The sequence below is a fragment of the Liolophura sinensis genome, chromosome 8 (assembly GCF_032854445.1).
Source record: "Liolophura sinensis isolate JHLJ2023 chromosome 8, CUHK_Ljap_v2, whole genome shotgun sequence".
Taxonomy (NCBI): Eukaryota; Metazoa; Mollusca; class Polyplacophora; order Chitonida; family Chitonidae; genus Liolophura; species Liolophura sinensis.
The window spans coordinates 18819709-18847598 of NC_088302.1; the positions used below are offsets into that span (position 1 = coordinate 18819709).

Genomic DNA, 27890 nt, shown 5'->3' on the forward strand with positions numbered 1-27890 from the left:
TTCAGGTGAAATTTTTTTTAGCAAGACTAATTATTAAAATAACATGTTACAAATGATCCACTTAGGTATGTTTGCGTGCCATTGCTGCTTTTACATGATTTATTGTCGATTACAACAACGGTGCTCTGTCTACAGAGCATTTATACCTTGGGAGGGCTGCTTAATGCACATCGGCGCAGTTGTCGTTAGAGCCAGGGCGTGAGAGATATACCTTGACGTCAGTCTTTCCAACATAGGCATCCATCATACGCAACAAACCCTGAATACATATATTCCTTCTTCAAAAGATTCGCTGTATATGTCATATACGCACCGAATGATAAAATCCTGGTGTGCCCCACCTTTATCTTGCATACCAACACCTCACCTTTATCTTGCCCACCAACACCTTACTTTGACCTTGCCCATTAACACCTTACTTTGCTCTTGCCCACCAACACCCCACTTTTATCTTACCCACCAACACCTTACTTTTATTGTGCCCACCAACACCCTACCTTTATCTTACCCACTAACATCTTCATTTTTTATCTTGGGTACTACTTCGATGGTTAGTGGTTAGAGTCACAGTTGGGAGATCTGGGGTTCAATTCCTATTAGTAGTAAACGTAAAGCACGCTAATCACTCGATCTAGGTGTTTATTTCTATCACGCGCATGTGACCATTAATATCTCCCAAAATGCAAGCATGTATTTCATGGTCTTTCATAAAGCTCGTCAGAGATCACTCGTGACCCATGAACATGTCATGAGATACTGAGCTTACTCTACGTGTAGAAATCTGGGAATCATATGTTTGAAAGTCAGTAACGTGTACTTGGTAAACGCCAGTGGTTGGCCGTGGAATTCATGTAAGGCGAAATCAAAGACTATTGCGTACACGTGCCAGTGCAATCATTCTGAAGAAAATTCCGGTTGAGAAGCGGGATTTCAAATTACATGAACTGTATCCCAGCTTTGGCTCCATATTTATTTATTTATTTGATTGGTGTTTTACACCGTAGTCAAGAATATTTTACTTACACCACGGCGGCCAGCCTTATTATGGGAGGACGAAACTGGGTAGAACCCACAGCAGGCCCATAATCACTCGCAGATTTCTGCCAAACCTTTCCACGAACGATCGGAGAGGAAACCAACATGGGCCGGACTGGTCCCCCACTGTCAAATATTTTGGATCATACCGCTCTGACTGAACACCAGTCAATCGGTAAATGCAAGTAGAATAAATGTACGGATCTATAAATGGATACTTATAGGCTTACATGTGTCCATTTGGATTAATAAATGACTACGGTACATTTATATTTTTATTTATTTGATTGGTGTTTTACGCCGCACTCAAGAATATTTCACTTATACGACGGCGGCCAACATTATCGTGGGTGGAAACCGGGCAGAGCCCGTGGGAAACCAGGTTGATGCCAGACCTTCCCACGTACGGCCGGAGAGGAAGCCAGCATGAGCTGGACTTGAACTCACAGCGACCGCATTGGTAAGACTACGGTACATCAGTGAATAAATAAATACAAAGATGAATTGCGAGACACGTTGATGAATGAGCGAGTGAATGACTGAATGAACAAATCAACGAATGAATGGATTAAAGAATCCGCTCAACAATTACTAACCATGTGTTTGTGTACACTTGGCACAGACAGTTAATTACATACACACCATAGTCTAACAGTATACGGAGACTAAAATGAAATCTTTGCACCAAGGTTCTGATGGAAATTGCTTGCTGACGTCACTGGAAGCTGGTCTTATCTCTTGGATTCACCAAACCCTTACATGAGGTTATTGGAACGCCGGGATTGGAGATGTTAAAAAAGCAGCAAGTCCCGTGTAAGAATCAATCAGACAAACACTTTCCCCCAATGAAAGTCGGATGTTAGCTTGAGGCCGTCTCCCTGTATAAACCCCAGCCTGCCCGCAGCTGCCGTGGCCCAGGCTTTTCTGTCACTGGTATTATACACGGCCGTCCATGAGATGTAAAACGCAGTGCCCCTCTCATAGGTCCCCCATAACACCGTCTATCTCAAACAGCAGATATTGCCCCATATCGGAACCGTTCAGTTTGACTGTTGTAATATTCTCCTATGGCATTGTTATGTCTGGGCTTTGACATTACCACTTGCCACTCCGCAGATAAAGCTGGTGGCATAATTAGATCACGTGGGCGCTGTTAATTGACCTATTTGTGGGCGAGTCCATTCTGAGTTAGCTCGGGCAAGGCAGTGAATAGGTCGTTGCTGAGATCATTTCCAGAAAGGTCCGGCAGCTTTACTTGTGATGTCAACCTTGAATGTGGAAAATATATATACATGTAGATACATATATGTCTATACCACTGAGCGGATGCGTGCTTAGTTAGTCTGTTATGTTCACGTGTTCATTTTACCTCATGGTCAATTAAAGAAGAAGGGGACGCAAAAAATTGTACGTGTAAAAGAAAGGGAGAAAAAACATCCCCAAAACAACGCTCACACTGGTTTTCTGAAATTGAACCACTTTTCTTCTGGGAAACATCGGTTTACAGGTTTTACCAGCTGACAACTTACGGGTTTGCATGGGCGCTTTTTCTGCTCGGTATGCAAGTCGTGTTTTTAACTGAAAAGGTCACTGACATTGGTCTTTAAGAGACAATATATACAGTTCATCAGTGGTGATAGCAGATCTTGGCAGTGCCTCGGCCTGTACAGCGATCTGTTTTCGTGTTCAACAGTGTGTGGTTAACGGGGTAGACATTCTTACCCAGTCTTGACAAGATAGCAGTTGTGTGTGAGCAGTGGTGGTGACCAGTTCGTATCGCCCGCTGTTAGTCAGTCAGGTCATCTCGGCTCTGTGAATTCGCACCTGTCAATCAACGCCACGCGCCCTTAAGAACGCGCGATAGTTCCACAGGGGCGTGGCTAAGTCGCAACCGGATTACGTTCGTAAGTGAGTCTTATCATTCAGTATGACAACAAGCGGACCACTGTTAGGGTTGATGTCCGTTTATTCTTACCACTGCACTGACCGGCAGCCGAAGTGTGTGCAACCCTTAACCGCTGTTGAATTGTTGACTGGAAGGGTATAACAGTAACTGCTACACGCCGTTGCTTTCAGTGAGGTCCGCGCCTTGGTCCCGGAGTGTAGGGAGGAAATTGAACACCGTTCGGTTCGCGCGGTGGCTGTGTTATATAGTAGCGCTAACAGGCGCTCTGAGTTCATTTAATCGATGATCGCTTCCCATCCATGCCTTTGTGTTTATCTGGTGTAAATCAGAAAGGAAGAGAGCGGTAGAAAAAAAAAAAACAGAGTTCCCCTGAAAATAGAATCTGGAAGAAAAAGGGAAAGGTGAATTTGAGAGTTGCAATTCGCCGATCTCTTCTGGTACGCAGTAACAAAACTGTTGACAGCAGCGGCCTGGCTTTGTGCACGGTGTCCGGTGTCACACAATGAGTGCCATGACACCTCATTCACTTCCAGTGGCTCTTTGATGTTTGGATTTTAACCGCTGGGATTCTTCCACTCAGTCGTCCGTTCATTGTGTCAATCAGTACGTGTGTCTGAAACTGCCCTGCATCATGTGGACGTTACTGCAGCTGGCAGTGTGCCTGTGTGCGCTGGGCGTTTGTGTAGGTAAGTGAATAACCATTTGACACGTTTCATTGTTTACGTAGTTTACGTAGGACCTACTAGAAAACCCGCAGTGCAATAACTGATATTAAGGCTGTCTGTGTAGCTTCCAAGCCTGGTCAGTGGTCTTACATATGCAAGACTTCCAGCTCAGGTTAACTAAATTAGAGTGGTTTATCATGTAGGACATAGGTAGGTAGCTATATTACAGAGGCTGGTAATGGGGAGGGTTTAGGGCGAATTTGATGAGCCGGAGTTGTATGCTTGATAAAACGTTGACAACTTCACACACAGATGCATAATGCTCCAAGCTTCATCAAGGTAGCGATTCAAATTGTCTAAGACACATTTTCATCAGCCTCAAACTGTCCCAGCACACATATACATGTACATGTATAAATGTATCAGGGTGGATAACCCCCTTTTGTGTTGTTAACCTCAGGAATTCCACTACTGTAGCTAACTTCATTTCACACCCAATAGAGGATGATCAGCAGCACAAAAAATAATGTTTCCTGTTTCTTTCAATCCCTCATACAGTACTGTGTACATAACACATAGGATGCTGTCTTCATGGGCTTAAAACCCTCACCAGTTAATCTAGGTCAGTCATTAACAGCTGGCTTTATGGTACATCTACTGTCATACACTTTGTACTGCTTGTGTGTGTGTATATATTTAGACACATATCGACTAGATAGATACCAGCCTCTGCCAGACATGCTATGTATTCTAGACGATATCTACAGGCAAATTGGCAATATTTTTCAGTGCTGTTACATGAATGGGTATTAATTGGTAAAATAGTTCTTCAGTTAATTACCAAAGGTCTGTGGTTTACACTGAACACTCCTGGTTTCCTCCAAGCGTTTATGCTGAGTGAGATAATGTATAAGTCAAAAAGTCTTGAGTATGAATTAATCAACAATCAAATTAATGAATTTAGCTTTCTTGGGCTTATTGTTACATTTTTACATATTTTATTGTTATACATCATGACATGGTTCAACACCCTGTTTGATTTTTTCCCCAAAATTACCTTTGAAAAGAATAGAATTCGATGTAAATTTGTAAAATGTTTTTGGGATCAAATAAGATAGGATTATTTAGTGATAAGATTATTGAAAACATATACATGTAATATATTTATGCAAATTCCTCCAGCTTTTAAAAAAAATATTACTTTTTTTTTCTTACTGTTTTGAAATTTAGACTAAGTATAGAAACTGACAGTCTCAAAAGCAGCTTCTTTGGATCTGCTCTTCTGTAGCTTCACTTTCAAACCTGAAACATGCTTTAGGTGAGTAAGAACATTCTATTATAAGTAACTCATCTGATATGTTGTGATTACTGGTCATACCTGTATACGCTCTATAAACATCAGCAATGTTGACAGTTACTTACAAGTATATACATCCACATATAGAAAGAATGAATATCGGCAATATTTATGTTACCATAACTGACCATCAATTTCATCCGTGACCAACTTGCCCATATTTCCTGATTCTGAGAGTTCTGTTGATTTTGGAAAGGTGCTTTGAGGTTTCTTTAGAACATGGGGTGATATTCTACTGGAAAATAGTAAGTCTCAGCACCAAAAATAATATTTTGTGACATTTATTTGACTCGAAATATGCACTTTTGAGGGTGAAATTTTAGGTCATTTAGGGTACTTTGTATGTATATATATGTACTGCTGGTACTTGGAATACTGGTGTATGATAAACACCTGTGATATACCAACACGCTCTTTACTGAGTAATTTGACCAGCATTAGCGGGCGGCATTAAAGTACTAGGCACAAAAACATGCCACTAAATAGATTAGGTACACAGTGAAGCCTGAAAACAGGTGGTTTTGTTTATTTCTTCACCCCTTCTAAGTAAGTGAGGGGTTTTCAAATTTGGCACACGTTAGGAAAATAAATCTTAAGATCGATTTACCATACAATAATAAATATTATATGTATGTTCATTTAATTGATTAATTCACCAGTTAAATTGTAAATTTAGATGTGTATGAATGTACTGCAGTAATACATAGTACCATTTAATTTATGAACTATTTGCTTGTCCCTTTAGACCACAGAATTCAGTATTTCAAAATATATACTTTAGGTGTTGATATGAACAGTCACGGTTCAAATCTATGATGCAGTGTTTTACTGTATGTGCTTAATTTTATCATGCAATTCAGCAAGCTCTGAATACACATATGTTTAGCCTGTGTGTACATTACCTGAGTATTCCCCCCAAAAATTGTTAAAGGGGACATTGAGTTTTAAAGTCTGGGTAAATCTATGAGGTTACTTTATGAGAGTACTGTTGATTTGGTATGTGTTCTGGAACGGGTTATAGAGTCTAAACAGAGAAGAAATGTTGAAGAGACTGCTTTGAAAAAACAAGTCATCAGAATCCAGTCTATATCAAGTTTATATCAGTTCATCAAAACTCTCCTCAGCTGTACTACATATTGGGTTAATGAGCCACAGTTTTGTATTGTGAAAGCACTCCTTCAGAAGTGTGGGAACAAAACACTAGAGGGAAAAGCGCAGTGCCTGGCTGTACAGTGAGTCATCCTAGAGTTATAGCCTAGTGTCACAGTACAGTGTAGCAGATTTGTTTTGGTAGTCATATTAATGTACCGGGTTTGGACATAATATGATAGCTGTGGATTATATATGGTAAAAAGGTCGGGGTGGGAGGGGAAACAAGTGGTCGGAAAATGACATCACCCTACTGAAAACGACTTCCACATGTGTTACATTGGAGAGTTTGTGGAGAGTGGTTAGTTATCCTATACCCATCATACTAAAATATACATACATGTTTACATCACCAGATGTTTTCAGTGTTAGTTAGAATGGAAGCTGCCTTGCTGTTACCCTTTGCAAATTTTCTTACACATTTTTTCTTGCTGCTTAAACATAATTATGCAGTGGTACAACCTTTCAACAACTTTCTGCTATTTCAAGATCTTTTCTTGACACGGCTATTAAAGACTGATTGATTGCCTAATTAGTACATGAACTTGTAGCTATTCTAGGATATTTCCTGTATACTGCACAAAAGTCTGGTTCATTACCTGCCAAAGGATATGTTTCTGGAATATAACTACATATAACATGTATTAAAGGCTGATAAGCTACCTGACAGGCTAAGATCAACCACTTCCAGCTATTCCAGGTCAAATTCCTGTTTTAATACAGCTATCAAAGACTGTTACATTAATTACGTTACAGGAGATCACTAACTTTCGGCTGTGTCAGCTAAATATGGAATGATCATGGTGCAGTTGCTCAGTTGTACATTATGCTTAGGCCAGACCTGCTGTAATCATCGTTTTTCTTGCAGAATAAATCTTTTTTCAATGCCAGAGGAGGGGTAAAAATAAAACTAAACTTGAAAATCATCTAATTTGAGGTCATCGTCATGTGACTGAAAAATTGTTGAGCACTCACGCCAACCCCAAGCACTCACTCACTCACTGTAATTTGAGGAAAACTGTAGGCTATTGCAGTGATTTTTCCTGTTGAAGACATATCTACATGATTGGAAAGCCTTGAAAACAGAGAAGTCCTAAGTTCATCTGGCCCAAAAACTGATAAAATATGACAAGCCTGTTATTTCGCACTGTACAGTGTACATGCATAAGTTTCCTTATATCCATATACAGTATACACCAACCTCAATCAATTGAATAAATATACAGTCGTGTAATTCGTAGGAACAGCGAACTGTTCTGACAGTTTTTCACGTTTTAAGTGTGTATGTGATTGGAAAAATTTGTAAAAAAAAGTTTGTAAAAACAGGAAGATCATAAAAATATTAAGATTGGACAATTTGAAAACGGTGGATTTGAAATAATTTTTTTCTTCGTTTTTGAATTTTTTATGGTCGGCTGCCAGTGAAACACATAATAAAGTTGGTATGGCCCTACTGTTGTGAGCATACATAGGGGAGCACATGTATCACAAAACCAGTTGTTAACTGACAATTCTTATGATTCGCTGACATTCTATAATAATAATAATAATAAATGACTGTAACAAGCAGTATTCACCCACCTCACAGTTATATCATGGAAAGCATTAGAATCTGAATGTTGAGGTAAAAACCATAAAAATGATAAATGTATGTAAAGCCCGTAGCTCAGTATTTAATAGCCATGTTGAATAATACTCGCTCAGATGGCCATTGTTCTGGGTGCAATAACCAGATATTAATCCGAAAAATTCATCAAGGAATCGGAGTAGAACTGTGTAATATGACGTTTTCCAGAGAACGACTGTTATTGTTCATGAACTGTCTGATATGTTTCACCGTACACATAAACCCCAAAAGAGTAATGAATTGCATCGGTAGGGTTGCATTTTACCGCTGTTACAAGAGGCTATAACTTTGATGGCATTGATGATATAACACTGCAGAATTTTGGACCTGCTGTTCAGAGGGTTCAAGGCAGAAATGTGAAAGAGGGTGTCCAAAAAGCCCTTTTTGAGGGCGCTTTGTGGGAGTAGGCTATCCTATCTTGTTGAAAAGGAACTTGACATGTAGTGTTTGAAATGGCGATGACATGTTAATACTGGATAATTGTGATGACATGTTAATACTGGATAATTGTGATGACATGTTAATACTGGATAATTGTGATGACATGTTAATGCTGGATGATCGTGATGACATGTTAATGCTGGATGATTGTGATGACATGTTAATGCTGGATAATTGTGATGACATGTTAATACTGGATAATTGTGATGAAATGTTAATGCTGGATAATCGTGATGACATGTTAATGCTGGATAATCGTGATGACACGTTAATGCTGGATAATATTAAAAAACTTCTGGTATTTTTGCTGTTTATTTCAGGTATATAAAAATTTAATGTCTGGGCAGAAAGTTTGTCAGTTACAATATATGTCAAATTGTAGTGTACACTCTTATAATGCTGAGAAATGCAGTAGGTTGCAATATGTAGCCTGTGGAAGATGTGTTGATAAAGACAGTTTAGGCTGACAGTTCAGTCCTACTGGTACATGGCAGGGAGTGTCTTCATTTGTGACATGTCTTTACCATGACTTGTGTACACAGTATAGGATTGATGCTCATTGTTATTATTGGGTATTAGATAGTCATGCCATGCAACCACATGTACACATGTAGCACATGTTTGCGAGATGAACAATATAGGAATGTGTAAATCTTTGACTTATTGTGCAAAATTGTTGTGCAAAATTTACATTACAGTGGTCAATTCCACAAAGCCATTTCAGAGTAAAATCTAGAGTTTGTTTTCGCGCCATATATATTAAAATTTAACCACCTTATCAATGTTATCTTATGACAGATGTCTAAAAATTTCAACTTCCAGTACCATTAACAAAGCATTGTAAAAAGATTTTAATTTCAAGCTTTGGTGATCTCAGAATCTCATTTGCACTTTATTAACTGATATATTATTTCTTGTATACCACAGCATTTAATAAATTTATTGCTTATATTACATTTCATAAATGATTATCAGTTCTATAATTATGGTTTATAATGGATGAGGTTGTTTTATGGCCAGGTGGTGCTGGACAAAGACTGATGATCTAAAATATACATGGCAAGGAATTCGGACACAATACCTCTGTAAATGTCACACTGTGAGATCCTGAATTCTGTAATGTGGTTACATCATCAAACATGACAGATGTACTGTAGTCACAGTCACAATTTAATTAAGACTTTCTATTCTCGCCTTTCTTGTGATGATGTATGTACTCCCATTAACACGTGATAATTAGTCATTTAGCCCCCAGACACTTTGAAAAAGTCCGGTTTATTTGAAGTCTGTTTTATGTGGCTTGAGTAACGTGCACAACATTTCATCTGACAAAAGACTTATAAAGCCATCCTTAAAAAAAGATTGTGTCTATTTTTGTGTAATTTTCAATAAAATTTCACATTTAGAGGCAAACTGAAGTAGAAATATCAAAAAGAAGAGTTTTTTGGACGTAAAAATAAAAAGTATATGAGAAGGGCCTTTTATTTTATAGGGATTGACTTGTATCAAATTTTCATCAAAATACAGTAACAGGCTAATTACAAGGCTATTTGAATACATTCTTCAAAGCTCTACAATTTGAGAATGTCTATAATCAGATAAACAGCACCGCCAAAGCAACAACAACAACAATAAAGAATAGAGTAGATTACAATACAAAATAATCTTCATCAGCAACCATATCTCATTTTTTACTGTCATTGGACTTTCCAAGTAGAAAATAGTACTAGCATAACAACCAGTTTGTTCATTACGGCTCCTTATACATATAAAAATTGCTGCCAAAAGTGTTGACTTGTTTTCTCTGTGTAAATCTGACGTGAGAATTACTAAACAATATGCGTGCATGCATAAGAGCATATCTGTCTTTAAAGTTCATAGCGGTGTTCTTCTTTTTAATTTTTTTTTTTGAAGCGGTTTGGAAAGCTTTATGCTTACAAGGCAGTCAAGTTTTTTCATTTTATTTTCCTTGTGTGACGAATCATTTCATGTGCTTTTTCCTGGGTTAAGTCAGCGTGACCCTTTGAATCACATACATATTGCATTAAAATTAACTTTGAAGATTTGACACTGAACTAATCTCCTGCTATGCGACATGTGATCGGATTATCCAGGAAGTCATTAAAATATCGTGTATGTCAGGTTTCAGCAGTATTGTAACCAGATGAGTGTGCAAGTTATGGGAGTTACGGGGTATGTTTTTAATATAACAGATCTTGAATGAACTTGTTTCACACTGTTGAAGTGAACACATCATTGTAGACAAATTTCAATCATTAGTTGAAAACTTAGTTGAAGAACACATACAGTATCTCCAGTGACCAATTTGGCATGCCAATATGTCTGTGAAACATGTGGGCAAGTTTGTCAATGACTTGCCAGAGGGCTGTGGTTTACCACAGGCACTCAAGGTTTCCTCCACCCATAAAGCTGGCTGCTTGTTGTGCTATGATTGAAAAATGCTTGAGTAGGACGATTGAGAACAATCAAATAATGTTTCACACAAGGAGTTTAGCGATTTTTAATTTGCCTCCTCTGGCCTTCCTGCATGTAGCATGGAAATATGTATCATATCATGTCAGTTTATTATTGAACTCTGTTTCAGATTGCTTGTTTAGACTAAATCCATTCTAAATCCACTCTAATCATGCTTTTGATTCTTACCTTGTAAAACTTTCCTATAGGTGAGGTGTGCGAAATATGACTTCAGTCTCTCCCAGTCACATGTTTGGTAAATATGGAGTTGGTTTTTCCTGATGTATAATTTCAAGCATGTGGTATACATTTTTCCTTCATGTGATACTAAGTAGTAGCAGTGCAACAAAGTATAATTGCTACAAATTGAGTAGTTCTATTACAATTGTAGCAAAGTTGTAACATTGTAACAAAAGTATAATTGCTGAAAATTGAGCTGAGGTAGTCTTTAGAGAAACACCTCTTCAGTAATAACCACAAGAAATGAATAGCGGGTCAGTTACTAAGGTGATTATTGGCTGGTCAGGATAAAGAGACTGCGGTGGATGTCCATTGATCATATTCGCCCCGAATCTCGACATAGTATTTACCAGGGCACATCGCTTTTCACCTTACTACCACGTGCAGGTTTGGCTGGCACAACAGGTCTCATGGGAATGGGGAGTAATTCCACAATACAGTCCATTGGACCGCTCGTAAATCTTTATTTTGACGTAATTGGATTGGACGGTCTGGATGTCAATGCAATTAGCAAGGAATAACATCTGTAGCTACATCTGTCACTCTCTCAAGGTATTATTCCTGCCTGACTGACCAGTAGGATGTCACTGGCCAATCAAAACTACCACAAATTTCAAATTTGAATATGCATAATACATATATTAAAAAATTGTGTTAGGCCATCATTAAAAATATGTTTGTTGCATGTAACCTGAACAACCTTCATGTTCTAAAGTTTTTATTGCTATTTTGATGAATGTTCTTTTTTAATTTTCTCCCCATGTAAATCTATTTGAAATGTACATATCTTTTTGATTGGCCAGATTAAAAAGGAAAACATCCATATTGGCATGACCTATGCTTTCTGTTAGGATGGAGTTATGTGCAACAAAGAATTTTGTAAGGATGGCAGTATTAAATCAAACTACATTACCAGATAGGTTTTAAATGTGTACATTGACCTATACATCGTGAAAAGTGAAAATAGATTCTACTTTGCAGTATGATCTAGATCAAAATTCTACATCTCCTGTATTCCCCAAGGATGTGATCACATTTATAATTCTTTGGGAGTGACAGATTTCACAGTTGCTGTAACAAGAAGTAATAAATGTTTGGAATTAAATATTGATGCAGCCAGATCTCCTGGGAAAAGACCAAAACCTGCCAAAGTGCGTTCATTTTTTGACTTGATTTAATACAATGTGCTGTAAATCAATTAAGAGAGGAGACTGGGGGTTGTTTTTGCTCATTTTTCTTTTCTGTACAGGCTAAGATATTTGTTGTCGTGATGGTTGTAGGTGTGTTTTTCCTTTCTAATCTTATTAATTGTGGAGATTTCCCAGATCGCATTTCGTCCTGGTGGAATGGTACATGTCAACACTTAAAGAGTTCTCTTTTTTTTTTGTTTCTTTGTCATTATTCATACTCTGTAAGTAAACTCAGGTGGCCAAAGTAACTCTGAGTTCACTACAGATTTATTTACGTTGATATTAAAATTTGCTGCAGACGCCCACGCTGCTCATCTGAGGGTGAAATTATATTGGTAAGAACTTGGAGATGTTAGTGATAGCTTTACCAGAGGAGCGCGACGTAAAACCTGCATATTGCGTCGTTGTGATAAACCCTTGCATCTAACACAGGTCTTCTACTTAAGAATTTTCACAAGCCAATGGCCAGCACAGACGTCGTATCGAGTTAGTTGCACTTCACTGTAATAAACATGGTTCGTCTGTTACTCAATATGAAAATGAGATTGGCAAAATAAGGTTACTTGGCACCGTACTCAGTTGCCATGTCGATAATCAGTCAGATCAGAAAGAGAGATGATATCATAATGATTGTGTTTCGTACTACCCCTGTCTCTCAAACTGGGGGCGGAGGGAAAAGGGGTGGGGACAGATGGAGCTATACCTCTTGATCAAAACATGTGAACAACTTAGCAGAGAATTTATTTTTATTCACAGTACTAGGGTTTCCAGGGTAAACTAGCTTCATTGTCTTATTGTACTATGTTTCCAAATCCCAGTTGGCCCCCTCCCTCCTACACCATATGTAAAAACATGTCAGTGTAAGTAAGGCAAACCAAACAAAAGTGAACAAGAAAAAGAGTTGTATCCCTAGAGTTTATACATAGATTAAATACATAACTAAAATGTAGCTAAATTACTGAAATTACAGCTCTGCTTCAATTCTGTCTATGCATGATCTAGATAAAAGGTATTAAGAAATGAGAGTTTCCTTAAAGGGACCCACTGTAAGAAAATCAATGTTATTGCTTACGTAACCATCTGTCCACTTAGTAAAGATTGTAGATGCAGGCTTACCTGAAGATGATAAAATGTCATAGGAAGTGGAATTAATGTTCTAGGAGGAGTGATATGTGTCATCGTCCTATGGCTGCCCTTGTTCTCACACAGACTCCCCTTTTGGCTCAGGATGTGAGATGAATATATGTATATATATATATATATATGTATGCACTTTGGGGATGATTTCCTTTGAGTGTATATACATTGTTGTATTGCATTTGTTCAAGAGGGCTTGTCTCCCAACAATAAAAGTGATGAATGTGCATACCTGTACCTCTCGTGTTAATCGCAAAGTTTGCCAGTATGTGGCCAAAGGTCGGGAGTTCATCACACGCACTCTGGTTCCAACCACCCCATATACCCTAAATAAACCATCACTTTCATCCATATGTAAACTTTTCCCTGATTCTGAGTGCTCTGTTGATTTTAGAAAGGTGTTTTCAGGTTGGCTTGAAACATATGAGACGATATTCCACTAGATGATGGTATAAGAGTAAGCACCAAAAATAGTATTTTGTGACATATATTAGTCTCTAAAAAATGCACATTTGTGGACAAAATTTTAGGTCATTTAGGGTCAGTACTATAAGCTAGTAGGATCTAACTTTGATCTTGTGCTCATGGAGCTTCAAAATATATGATTTAAACCACAACAACAGTGCTCATAGTGTAATTCTTCAACCTTTTGGCATGTTTACAAGGTGTTTATTCAAGCATCTTCTGAAGGCATTATTCTGTGTTGATTACTGACATTATACTTTTTGTGAAGCCCTGAAACTGAACAATCCAACCAAGTTTTCTCTAAAAAATCAAATAAAAAATGAGCATAAATTGGACTGAAAGTGGCTGTTTCATTTGCGAAAAGTTTGAGGAATTAGGGTAATGGTTGGCCGTTCAAATCAGGTTTTTGGGAAAAAATAACATGAATTTGAAATCTACAAAACACAGTGAATTATTTGCCTCTTTCTGTGATTGGCAGACTGAGGATGCACAGAACTTGACATACTAACCTGCAATCAGCTTCTCCAAGCTCTTGCAGCATGATGCTGTCACTGTACTGGCTACCTTGGCAACGTTAACTGCATGGAAGCCAAGGTTGACGCTCAGTGACAACCGCTTTGTAAAAACCGGAAGGTAGGTCTGTCAGAAGTCCTTGCTTTGTGAACTTAAGCTCTGTGTGACCCAATTGTACATCAAAGCTGTTTTTTGCTTCAGCAGTGATTTATTATAGATATTTCTGTCTTACAGTAAAAGGTTATTTTCTGTGTATATCTGTGAGGGCTGTACAGATTAACCTCCCTGTGCACATATTCTTTGCCTACAGTCCTGATATACTTGTGCTTGACATTTTGGAATTGTGATTGTTTGTTGATGATTTATTACGCTTATTATTTATGTGGACATCAAGGTAAAGCAGGGATTCTGATCAAGTGAGTGACAGTAGTGCTCTGCCCTGAGGCAGCTCCCACCTGAGAATGTTAGCAGTCTTGGTATTTCGCTGAATTGATATTTTGCGTAAGACCAGTTAAATTCTGGTGTCAAAATTTTATGAACGAATGAAGGAATAATAATGACTTTACTCCACCCAGGCAATATTGTAGCCATATTGTGGTGACAGAATTTTATGACTAGGGACAATTCTGTTTTGGGAAGTTGGCTTCATTTGCAGTGATGCGGCACATTTGATATTGACATCATCATTTTCAAGATGACCAAAATCTGGCTGAAAGGGCAAGAGAATAAAAGTATAAAGCTTGAAGTAAAAGATAGAAACAATCAGATGATAGGATGTGAAGTGGACAGGACACATAATACAGCTACTGTAGACCTTTAGTTGGGTAAGCAGACCGAGTCATCCAGTGAGGCCAGATACAGTGATGTCTATCACAAGTACAAGTATTTAATTTACCAGTGAGTGTGGTCATCCTAACAGAGACTGCTCTGACTTGTCCAGGGTGGAGGTGTCATTAGGTGTATACTGATAGCAGGTGTATTAATGCATTAGTGGTACACAGGCTGTATGAAGAGCCAATCAATGTATGACTCCATAAACTCCCACTGACTAGTGCCAGGAGGGATTAGAGCAGATAGTATACAGTGTTTATTGGTCCTTAGGCCTTCATTAACCAGACAGGAAGTTCACATGTGGGAAGGAATTAACTATTAACAGCTCTCTGCCTCAGATATTAATGGGGGGCAATAAAAATGAGGACTAGGGTTAGTGTTGACTTTTGTCCCCAGGATCTTGGACTTCAGGGCCTTATGCCACTCTGGAGTTTGTTCATACAGATTGTGGGGGCAGGGATGTTGGTTTTGTCTTCCAAGACCTGTAACTTTTGGTGATGTTGTGCCACTGGATTTGCTGATAGAGATGGTAGGGGCAGGGATGTTGATTTTTGTCCTCCATTAGGATGCTGTGTCAGTGCCTTTGCTGATCCAGTAGGCTGGTAGATAAACAGAGATCACTGCAAAGGGGAAGGGCACCCTGATTAGGCAACATGTGTCCCTAATAAACCCTCTTCCATTGTTCCGCACTCCCCCAGGGTTTATCTAGTCAGATAACAGTGGCTGCACCCTACCATCCTGGTGGGAGGATTGCTAATCTCCAGGGCAGTGAGTGACCAGCTGACCAGGACTCCCTGTGAGCTCCCTGGCTAGTTCTAGTCAGTCTGGGACCCTCTAGCAACTGATACCCTTCATCCCTCTCCGCCCATTTCTCTTGGTCACTCCAGGCAGAGAGTTAAGGTTTGTTTTCAGCTGCCATTAAGCCTATGATACAGGTGACAAATGGCAGCAGAAACATGCTTTATTATCTTATTAGGAACAGACAGCTTGGTATTAATGGTATAAGGACTGTCTGCGTTAGGAGATAGGACAAGAATGGCACCACAGAAAATTCCAGATGACTGACTGTACAGTTGTATGTAAACAGAAGTGGTAAAAGCATTCTTGATTGTGTGTGTCAGATTTTCAGATCTATCAGAATAATTTAGAATGACATATCTTCATGCATATCATATGTATATACCTCCAGCTCTTTTAGCATTCTTAACGGGTGAAAAAATAAATGCAATTGCCCATGTAAGATGAATCCTTATTTTACATTGCATATATGTGGTACCTTCTATCTGGAATAAAAATAAACGGATCCTTCTGTCTTAATCCCAGCTTCTGTCCAAGATGTATATTTCGGCATGCAGGTGTTTTACCCAGAGGCGATAAATTGGGTGTATTCACTGAAATAAGCCAGGTGAGGTTTGGCGAGGATTAAAATGCAATAAAGTAGTGTTCATGCCTTTCGTGAAAATAAATTATAGTATATTCTTTCGCAGTGAACAGTTTAAAGGTTGAAGCTCTAGCATTAAGGGATTGCTGTTCTGTTTTGTATTCTGGCAATAAAAGTATTTAAGAGAGTTTCCCCGCCTGTCTTGTCTCTTCTGCTGGTTGTGTGAGGAGAAGAAATGTCAGTAGACTATAAAGGTGAAAATCCAATGATTTCTTTTTTCTGACATGGATATGTTGTTACATATTCAAAGGTGTTTTTGGGTTCATTCATCAGACTGTGAATGGCTAAGAGGTTACAATATTAATTTTGTATCTGGCGAAGTTAGGTTTGGGCCAAGGACAATATTAGATACGCTTACGTGTGCAGGTAGACAGTCTTAGTACTATCTCATCTGTGACCCAGGCATTAAAGGTGGAGAAAACATAAAAATGACATAAAAATCAAGATGAAAGAGTGTGAAAAGTTATTCCTATATGTGGTCTTCAATATTTTTTCCGATTTTACCTTAAGGAGAAAAAGACACTTGAAAATAATTTTTGTGTGGTGGGTATTTGGGACCACTTTTTGGTATTTATAGTCTGTGTTTAATAATGTCAGAAATTAGGATGTTTAATAAATATTTTTGCACTAGAATTTGTTCTTTTCAGCTAACAAATGTATTAAACCTCAGCTATTTTTAATATGTTCATAAATATTATCATAATTTAGGTTAAATACATATGCTTCGATATAAACAACAAATTTACATTCAAATAAATTTATTAGACAAGCATCACATCCTTATTTAGAACAGTATTATGCAAATACCAAGAGTTGGTCTCAAATACCCACCATACAAAAATATTTTCAAATACCCTTTTCTCTTGAAAAAAAAAAATCCCCCAAAATATTAAAAGATCATATTTGCCAATAAGTTTTGATGCTCTTTCATGTGATTTTGGCATCATTTTTATGTTTTCTTGTCCTTTAAGGAGATGACTGTATTTCACATCAAGTTTAGCATTTTTCAAGTGAAACATTTTGCTGGATTCTGATCCAGTCATGCACCTTATTTTTCCACTTAGAAATGTTCAGTGTGAAGTTTGATGAATATCTTATCAGAAAAACTGATTAAGTGTTGGCATCATACGTAACATTTAAAGGCCGATATTTGCTTCTGAAAGTGCATTTTTACATGCCAAACTTTTAGGGGAAATACAATACAAGATGTAAACCAAATTATAGTACAGGTTGTCTCAACATCAGTACAATGTGACTCGTTGTGGCGTCATGTCTGGTGTGTTTGACATAGCGCATCACTGTAATAGGGTGGAGTATAATATGACTGGTTATGGTGTCATGTCTGGTGTGTTTGACATAGCGCATCACTGTAATAGGGTGCAGTATAATTTGACTGATTGTGGTGTCATGTCTAGTGTGTTTGACATCTTGCATCACTGTAATAGGGTGGAGTATAATATGACTGGTTATGGTGTCATGTCTGGTGTGTTTGACATCTCGCATCACTTTAATAGGGTGCAGTATAATATGACTGGTTGTGGTGTCATGTCTGGTGTGTTTGACATCTTGCATCACTGTAATAGGGTGGAGTATAATATGACTGGTTATGGTGTCATGTCTGGTGTGTTTGACATCTCGCATCACTTTAATAGGGTGCAGTATAATATGACTGGTTGTGGTGTCATGTCTGGTGTGTTTGACATCTCGCATCACTGTAATAGGGTGGAGAATTTTCTGCCAAAATTCACAATATTTGGTATCAGAGGCATACTCTTTGTAGCCAGTGTACTATGGTCTGCACTACTTTACATCATTAATTATCAGCACTAGAAAGGAATAACCTTTTGACCTTGCAGGACACACGGAGGCTTGTTTAGGCTTAACCCTAATTTACCATTAATGTCCCTTTGCAAACCCATACTTACTGTGGCCCTGATGTCTAATGACCTTGGAGTTGTTCCAGTATTTCTGTACAAAGTTTATTGGTGGTAGCAATGATGTAAAGTGAGTGTAGAGAGTGGTGTACACGTAGACCTGCATGAAGTGTGCTCCTGTCATGGGTTATCCTGGATATAGCCAAAATAGTATTGAAAGTGACAGTAAACCCATAGCAAAGAAGTGCATCATTGATATATCCATGGAGAAAATTTTGTTATAATTAAATTTCTTTGTCTAAGTACATGGAAATCATTTTAAGATCAGTTTTTCATTGAATGTGGTCATGTTACATGTATACTTCTAATGGAAATCTCAAAAGGGTTCAGATTGTTGTATAACCTCTAGTTTCCTTCTGGGACGCTGCAGTGCTTGTGTACTACACTGGAGTTTTATGTGCACACTTACACCAATGATTGTGACGTAATAAAGGCAAGAACAAAAAGAGCTCATAGGTTTGGATTGATTTGTTACGGATGGGTGGGGGGGGGGAGGAGATTTCCGAGTTTCCCATTCTCCATTGCCTAGCAGATCCAAAGTAAAACTGTGGAACTAGCAACCAGGAGATCGCCCACCAATTGTTATGTTCCATTTGAGCTTGACAAATGGTTCTAGATGGCTTTTACATATACACTGCAGATCTGAATAGCCACAGTATAGCGGCTGTTATGTGTTTTATTGGTGCACCCATGTACCTGTTTGTCTGATGGGATACGATCAAATTACTGGAGATGTACTGGGTATGAGGTTTACCTTGCCAAACTTTCAGTATAAATGGGTTGGTAGACCACAGTGGAAGCTGTCCCTTCCATTCCTAATGAGGCTATGTCAGACAATAGCCTCCAAGGTATTGTTCTTCCAAGCTGATTGCCTTGCCTAAAGTTTCACTGGTTCGGGAAATAAATGACACGAGAGAGAATTGCAAATAAGATTGCCTTTGGAAAATGAGTGCAATGTAAATTTGTTCCGTGAAAGTCTTGGTGTAAATGGATTTAATAGTGGCTTTGTGGTGCATTAGCCCTATGTTCTCTTACATTGGGCTGTCTTTCTTTGGTTACATTGTAAGTAAACATTTTGCATTTCTCATTATGCACTTTATCATACCATTTGACATCATCTTGCAACTTTGTGACAGATGTACAACATGAAACTTTCCAGTTGTACTTGGTCGTAATTTGCTTCAGGCAGTGAAAGAAAAATATAGTGATACAAATGCATGTGAAAATAAATGTGTTATCCAGAACAAAAAAGATTGTCAAAAATAAAGTAGGTAAAATATAATTGTGGGAAAAACCAGGCTGTTTCAGGTCATTTTTTTTTTTCATGTGTTAAACCCGATTTTCTACAAAATCATTTTCAACGGATTGTGCTGCAAAGGAGAAAAATAGAATGCCATTATTGGGTTGGTTTCCAGAAGCTTTACATAAACTTACAGTTTGGTAATTTTCCAGGCTTGCGGACAACACAACCTCTTTAGGTTGGTTTTAAGCCAGTAGTACATCATTGAACATTTTAAACCCATGTTTACATGTTTAATTTCTATGAGTCAGGTTGTGCAGTCTACAGGAGTGTTAAAAGCATGCACCCTTTGTGCTGTATAACAACCAGGTGTCAGAGTCTGATCCTGTTGATTACCTCACCTGAGAGTTATAACAGGTAAACCAACCTTTGATGTCTGCAGGTGATAAGACAGTGTAGACCTACCTGCCAGACAGCTCTGAACAATGTACATCTTTTGTCATAGAGAATGCCTTATCTGTGTTCAGGGCTGTTATCAAGATAAGCTCAAAATTCCTCCCCACCTCCTCCAGTCACCGGCCCCGATGACACAGTTGGTAGAGCGTCCGCTTCGGGAGCGGAAGGTCCAGGGTCAATTCTGGGTTGAGTCACACCTAAGACTTTTAAAGAGGAAGTTGTAACTTCCTCGCTTGGCGTTCATCATTATGGGGATAGTGCAACGACTGGTTGACCCATTTTAGTATAATGGCTCGGGCGGGGCTGTTTACTTGCCTTCTGCAACAAGGAGGCACATCACATGCACTCTAAGGATTCCTTCATCCTCATGAGACTGATAAGTCCCCATCCCCAAGCACTCACTCACTCACTCCCCACCTCCAGTCACAAGTATGTGTGATGCATTTCTGATGTGATATAAAAACTTATGCAATGCACTTGTTAGACAATACTTTGTCTATGTATGTACAGGACAGAATTGCCCTAAATGAAATAAAATTTTCGCTCACAAAAAGTGCATTTTTAGAGGCAAATAAACATAACAGAATATTATTTTTGGTGCTGAAAATTACAATTTTCCAGTAGAATATCATCCCTTGTTCCAAGGAAACCTCCTAACACCTTTTTAAAATTCTAAAAAAAACTCTTAGAATCATTCAAAATGGGCAAGTTAGTCATGGACGCAATTCATGGTCATTTAGGATCTCAGTATTGCAAACATATGGCTTTGCTACCTTATTGATGTACAATATGTGATGGTAATTACAGTATTTATTGCTATTTGGGACATAAATACTAGATGTGTGTGTGAAGTATATATTTTAATGACAACCTCCAGCCTTGTACAATATAGTAGTATTTTACATGTTGCTATGTATCTGCATATATGTACTTTCTTTTACTCTTTAGTACTCATAACTAATTCCTGGAACTAGTTTGACTGTTGTGCACATGGCATGACATGAGAAACATCACATAAATTACTACATCACTGATTGGTTTATGTTCCAATTAGGCCTACAAGTACAAAAGAACTGTTCTATATTTGACCAAAATGAACTGCTATTGTAATTCTGTCGCTAACATAATTACTCCATGTCATAATTCAAAGTTCATCTGAGGCACAAACCATTGGGTTTGATCGGGAAGTGAAGAAAATGAATAACCGCAAGCAAAAGTTGGGGTTATTTTGTAATTCCCAGAATCCTATAAATGAGTTTGAGACAAAAGTGCCATAGAGCAATGCAATTACAGAAGAGTTGCTTCAATGGTTGGTTGATGTCTAACTGTTGTGTGGCGATGAATTAAGCAACGTATCCTGCTGCATACAATGGCTTCCTTTGACCCTTCCTGTCCCTGTCTAATAGACTCACGAAGACTGGAAAGAGGTTTTGGTTGGCGGAGGAAGAGTTTGGCGGCACACTGATGTTAATTATGGTGGGAAGGATGCAATTATGTCGTTCAGCGACGGTGGCACTTTTACGATAGCTGTAGATCAGTTAGTTTCTCAGGCAGATATACATCACTGAAATGGTTCAGACCAATCTCCCCTTAACGCTGATCCCTGCACAGGAAATTAGTTCAATTGGCATTCTCCCGAAGCTTCGATTTTTTTTCGAGGGGTGGGAGCAAACTTTGTTTTCCATTTTCCATTTACTGTGCACACTTCCATTATGATAAAGAGGATTACACCCAACTCATGAACTGGAAAAAATGTTGACTTTCTGTTTTGAACAGTTTTCGAACAGTGGCAATGCCGAGTTGATTGGTGAAATGATTTATTGATTTCTTATGCTGATATGTCTTGAATTGTCTGATAAACTGTTGATTGTAAACAGTTACTCGTGATGCAAGTAGCTAAACACTTTTAGAAACTTTTGATCAAATTATCGACTAACTTTAGTCTTGAATTTGAAACTGACATTAACATTAACGAGTTGATTGGTGAAATGATTTATTGATTTCTTATGCTGATATGTCTTGAATTGTCTGATAAACTGTTGATTGTAAACAGTTACTCGTGATGCAAGTAGCTAAACACTTTTAGAAACTTTTGATCAAATTATCGACTAACTTTAGTCTTGAATTTGAAACTGACATTAACAAAAGGTAAGTGCATGTACCTGAATTCTTCAACCTTTTAACCGCCAGTGCAACCAATATTTTGAAACATTCTGAGAGAATTATGGGGTATAAAGAAATAATTTGCACAGTTTTATGAAGCTTGCATCTTAAGTGACGCAAACAGATTACTTTTAGTATCATTTTCAGAATAATTGCATGCATAAATTCCACATTAAAAAGGTGTTTTAGTGCGTGATAAGTTTGAAGATATACATATATGTTGAAGGAATTACTGTATCTTGTTATTTTGGTCATTTTTGTTATATTTGATTTAGGGGGGTCCTAATATTTAGGGGGTCCTCATGAGTTTGTTCTGACCACATCCAATTGGCTTCCGATCAGTAAAGTTACGGTCTTGAGTCCATGCAATCTGTGTACTGGTGCCGCTGTGTCTTTATGTCAGGAAGTTTGTCAGGTATCTGGAGAAGGGCATTGATTTACTCTGAGCATATACGCTGTTTTGCTCCATAAAATCAGTAAGTGAAGAACTTTCGAGTGCAGAGTTAATCGAGGAACAAAATATTTTGCTTGAAATGTGGGAAGAACTCTTTAAAACTCTTAAGCCCTTACAATTTACTCTAATTTTGTTCACTTATTTGTGTTGCCAAAAAAAAAAAAATAAATAAAAACTACTCTTCAAAGGTTGGAAATAATTCAGTGTCTTTTGGTCTGGCCTATGTTAGAGTGCAGTGGAATTCAGAGCAACAACAACATCGTGTGTATCTCTGACACTTCCCAGGAATTAGCAATGGCCCCCATGAGACTGAGCCCAAATGTCATCCAGAAAGAAGTAACAAACAGTATTTGTGTTCATTACAGTGAGAACAGAAAGCTGTTAAATTGTTTCCCCCTTGTACCCTCATCTGGACAATGTCTGTGCTTTTACGGCGTGTTTTTAGTACAGTGGAAATCTGTGGGGCTTTCTTTGAAGGCAAACTTGCTCTTAGCTTGAAGTTTTGGGCTCACATTGCACTTCAGATATTTTGGATAGTGATTGAGTGCTTCCCAGTATTCATCAGTCCACATTTTTACACATTGAGGTAACAAAGAAATTCATTTTGACCCTTAATTACTTCATTTAATCTTAATCTGTCCTAAATTGAGAGAGATATAATTAAAAAAAAAAAATTACGCTGGGCTAGCGCACTAACCAACTGAGCCATGGAGGGCCTCTCTTAGGCTTAATTGGCATGCTTTCTTGCTTGTATTTTTCACATTTACCTGTCTGTATCATTGTGTCATTTAAATGGCTTTCAGCATTCGGCCTTATAAATTTTGGAGAAAAGTTTAGATAATTTTTGCAATTTATGAGAATTTATATGATAGTCAAGATCCAAATAAACAGATTGTGGATACTTGGTGGCTTAGATGATTATAACATTTTATAGGTTCTTTAGGTCAATTTTGAATCATGTAAAGTTTGTTATATAATAGCTCCAGTTTGAACCAAATGATACTTATTGATTAATATATGCCAAGATAAATAACATATTCATGAGAAATATTCATGAATTCAAAAGAATGCCAATGTAGTTGTACAACTGAACATACTGTGACCATGGTGCCTGTATTTGTCTACTGTATCATATATTTGCCTATATTCGCCTACTGTATCATATATTTGCCTATATTTGCCTACTGTATCATATATTTGCCTACTGTATCATATATTTGCCTATATTCGCCTACTGTATCATTACCGTGCCACACGGATATCTTCAGTGTATCAACTGTACTCAAATGTCACTCTCATCTTGTATTAATTTCATGTGGTTGATGGATTTGGCATGTCAGGCAAAATGGCTCATTATTGGAGAAAGCGGTCCTTGGTCAGCCACTGGCCCTCATCATTTTGCTTCCTCTGAGATATGGCAGAAGGAAATGGGTGGAACATTTGGAGCTTGTCTCGACACTAATTTTTGACTGGCAGACTATTCCACATGGGTGCAACTAGGACAATGGCAGAGATTTTAATTATTTTTACGACCCATGGTGTAATTACATACTGTTGATCAGTTGTCTAGTCCTTCGCGTCTGATCATATTTAAATCACCATTTGTCCTGAGAGCCCTGCTCGACAATGGAGCACAGATGACAAGAACAAGGATCTGTGATTTCAATTGCATGACGATTGGTATTCTTGGCAGAATGACAAATGGGAGATTTGGTGTGATCGGGTTTTATAGAATTTGTTCATATCTCAGCTTCTGGAGGCCGCAGGTGAAGAGCACAAATGGTTTGTGGCTTTCGGCATTCGATAAAAGATATTGATTCCTGAATGGTTAAAAATTTATCTTCGATGGAGGATTTTGTTTCTTCACATACATTTGTCTTTATACTTTTACTTTTCTTGGCAGTTGCATGGAATGAAATTATTCAGAAGTCTGTGTTAACACAAAAACAGCTATGTAGAACTTTTTATTATCCTACCTTTATAAACAACCCATGGAATCCTATCAAGTTTATCCAACCTCAAATCTCCTCTCGTGTTGTTAACAATGTGATGAGACAGCAGAGGCCATGCATCAAAACCCTATTCACCAAGGCTACAGTGGATGAAACTATAATGCGCATCCATTGTAAGACCTTGACCTTGAGGATTTAACCTTCAATCCAGCTCATATATAAGTGTACGTTTATGTACAAATGCTGAAAAGAACTGCATATTGTACTTTTATATCCTTACAAGAAGGCAGGGGCCTCCGTGGCTCAGTCGGTTAGCGCACTAGCACAGCGTAATGACCCAGAAGCCTCTCACCAATGCGGTCGCTGTGAGTTCAAGTCCAGCTCATGCTGGCTTCCTCTCCGGCCGTAAGTGGGAAGGTCTGCCAGTAACCTGCGGATGGTCGTGGGTTTCCCCCGGGCTCTGCCCGGTTTCCTCCCACCATAATGCTGGCCGCCGTCGTATAAGTGAATATTCTTGAGTACGGCGTAAAGCACCAATCAAAATAAAAAAAAAAATACAAGAAGGCTGATTTCTGAGTGCATATTGAAATACCATGTTTTTTCTGTGGTTAGATACACATGTATATACAGTAGAGTTTGACAAATTTCCCTGTTTGTATTTAAGTCTGTGAGCCTTATTCTCAATTTGGACGTGGAGATCGACTTGTTCTGGAATAAAGAACGTGCTTCATTTTTCTGAAATGAAAACCTGAACTCTAAATCTTAAGGTTAGACATCATGTTGAATAATATATCTACACTGAAAAGCTCCATGATTTCTTTAATTTGTTTTCACATAGTTATCTAAAAATGTGTCTAAGAATGTTAATCAAGCAACATTTAGACACATGTTATGTGTATTGCCCTTGAAGATATGCTGCGTGGCCATTGTTGCCATTTCGATCGTCACATGCATAAACAAAGACATGAAAGGTGTATGGACAGCTGAACAGTGAATGTGTGATAAATAAACACTTTCTTTTCCCATTCTTTTTAAAAGAAGCCCTTTATTGTCACCATCTAGCCTCATTGAAGGTGTAGCAGACCTGGAAGATCAGTGGATAATTGGCAGGTCTCCATGGTGTCCAGAACCATCCAGCTGTTCAGAGTTTTCATGGCTTCTGATGGCAACTGGTCCAAGGTGTAACTAGCAACACCTCTTGTATGTATCACAACCCCTGGCTATATAGCTAAGGGGGATAAGTTGTATAGATCTCTGTTGATAATTAAGTGGTGGGTGGACACAGATCCTGATGGCCTGCTATGGTCATCAAGGGTTAAGACTGACCACAGCGCCACTTTGCTCGAGTTCATGGGACCCTGGCTGAGTTATTGGCAACTGTTCGCTCCATTACTTCTGGTGATCCAGGAAAGAGACTGTAATGTGACCAGACAGCAGAAGCCATCTATCTTCACAAGCCTGCCTCTGTATTAAACCCCCAGGACAAGAGACTTCAATCTTAGGCTGGAAAACCTGTTAAACTTAAGGCTTCCTATATAGTGGAATCTTAAGTCCCAGTATCGGTGTCTGAATTCTTTAACCTGTGGTGTCAGAGATACATTTCGTAATGTGGATCAAAGTATTCATAGAAATTTGACACGTACCCTGTCCCTTTGGGCTTTGAAATTGAACAAAAAAACAAAACAAAAACAAAACAAAACAAAAAAAAACAAAAAAAGAACAGAAAAAAAAACAAAAAACAAACAAAGATTCCTAATTTAACAAAAAGCATCAGCACATAGAGCAACAAACTAGAGCAACAATGACAGTATGATAGCTGCCAAATGGTAAAATAGGGTTTCATGTAAATTTGCCTCAGGGTAAACTGTACCTGTATATGCTTAAAAGTAACAACTTGGCTTACCCCAGACCTTTACTATTGCAATATGATTGTCTCTGCATAACATTCCTCTTCCTGCACATAATTTAATTTCTTGGCAGTAAAATTTCAATCTTTGCTAATTTTCCATAGTGTTTATCCATCATTTTAATTCAAGTTGTCCTCAAATGCCTGATCTCTATGAATGCGTCTCGCACTGTCTGAAAGTACCCTGGGAAAGGATGTGCAGCCATTAGGCTCAGTAACAGCTCAATTCCTCAATGTCTGAAGGCATTCATGGAGGATAGAGGCCGGAAAGCTGCAGTGTTGCTTGTTTCCTTCCTCGTATAGTATACTGCATATTTAGACAAATTAACCCTAAATCTAAAGGTAAAAATCTAACCTTTAAGATTACAATTCTGTTGAAATGATGTTATGGAATACAAACATAAATGGTAAAAAGATCTCAACGTATTTGATTTATAGACTGATAAAACACTCCTGCTTAAAAAACAAAAAAAGATTCCAAAAACTTAAATTCTATTAGAATAAAAATAAACAAAAACAAACACAGTGTGATTCCCATGTGATATCCTCTTTTGGACGCCATCATAAAACCTGAGCAAAGTTTTTCAGCTTGCGTAACATATATCCTGTTGTTTTTGTTCTTTTCAACCTTTCGCTAATGGTCCGAAACAGGCCTCATTAATTTGGCTCCAAACGGTGTTCACAGATTGTTCAGGCGAAGTTAACAAGTCTCCGTTGGCAAAATGATGAACTGATCTTTTGACACGGGATTCGGGGGAAAAAAGGTCTGAAAAACGTGTGACATGTCTCTTAGCCGGTGGTAACTGTAAGAAAAAAATGGACATGATTGAGTAGTGGTGCGCTATCAATTTTTCACTGTCTGGTCGAAACCACAAGCGGGGAGGTTAACTCCTGATCTATCCTGGTTGTACCTGGCAGCTGGACCAGACCACTTGTACAGTCTCCATAGTGTGAACATGCCTAATTACATCAAGCAGGCTTCGTATAAAACTTCAAATGACATGTGCTTGAAGAGTTCAAAGTCTGTTTCCCTATTAATTTAAAAGATTTCAACATTGCGTTAATTTATTTATACAGATATGTGTATAACAGATTGGTGTACATATACACATATCATGTAATTTTCATACAAAGTGTGTGTTGGGGACTGATATTGTATTTAATAGAGCAGTGAATCAAGAGCTGGTGTTAAGTTGACGTATTTGTGAAGGAAGGCATAATTATTTATTACCTTAATACCATGATTTTCTGCTAAACAATAATTGAATCAACCAGTGATCATCAAAAGACAGAAATAATGAAGGTGCATTTAA

General features: G+C 38.1%; 1 protein-coding gene across 3 annotated transcripts in view; it reads left to right on the forward strand.

Annotated features, from left to right (window-relative positions):
* The first annotated feature begins 2993 nt into the window (after positions 1-2993).
* LOC135472703 (limbic system-associated membrane protein-like) overlaps positions 2994-27890 on the forward strand; it is an 87794-nt gene continuing 62897 nt past the window's right edge. Inside the window, exon 1 of one of the 3 annotated variants that reach the window (XM_064752334.1) lies at positions 2994-3627. In XM_064752334.1, coding sequence (XP_064608404.1) covers positions 3573-3627 — 55 coding nt within the window. In that variant the 5' untranslated portion in view covers positions 2994-3572. The remainder of the gene's footprint in view (positions 3628-27890) is intronic. The other 2 variants (XM_064752332.1, XM_064752333.1) reach the window with 2 other exon arrangements.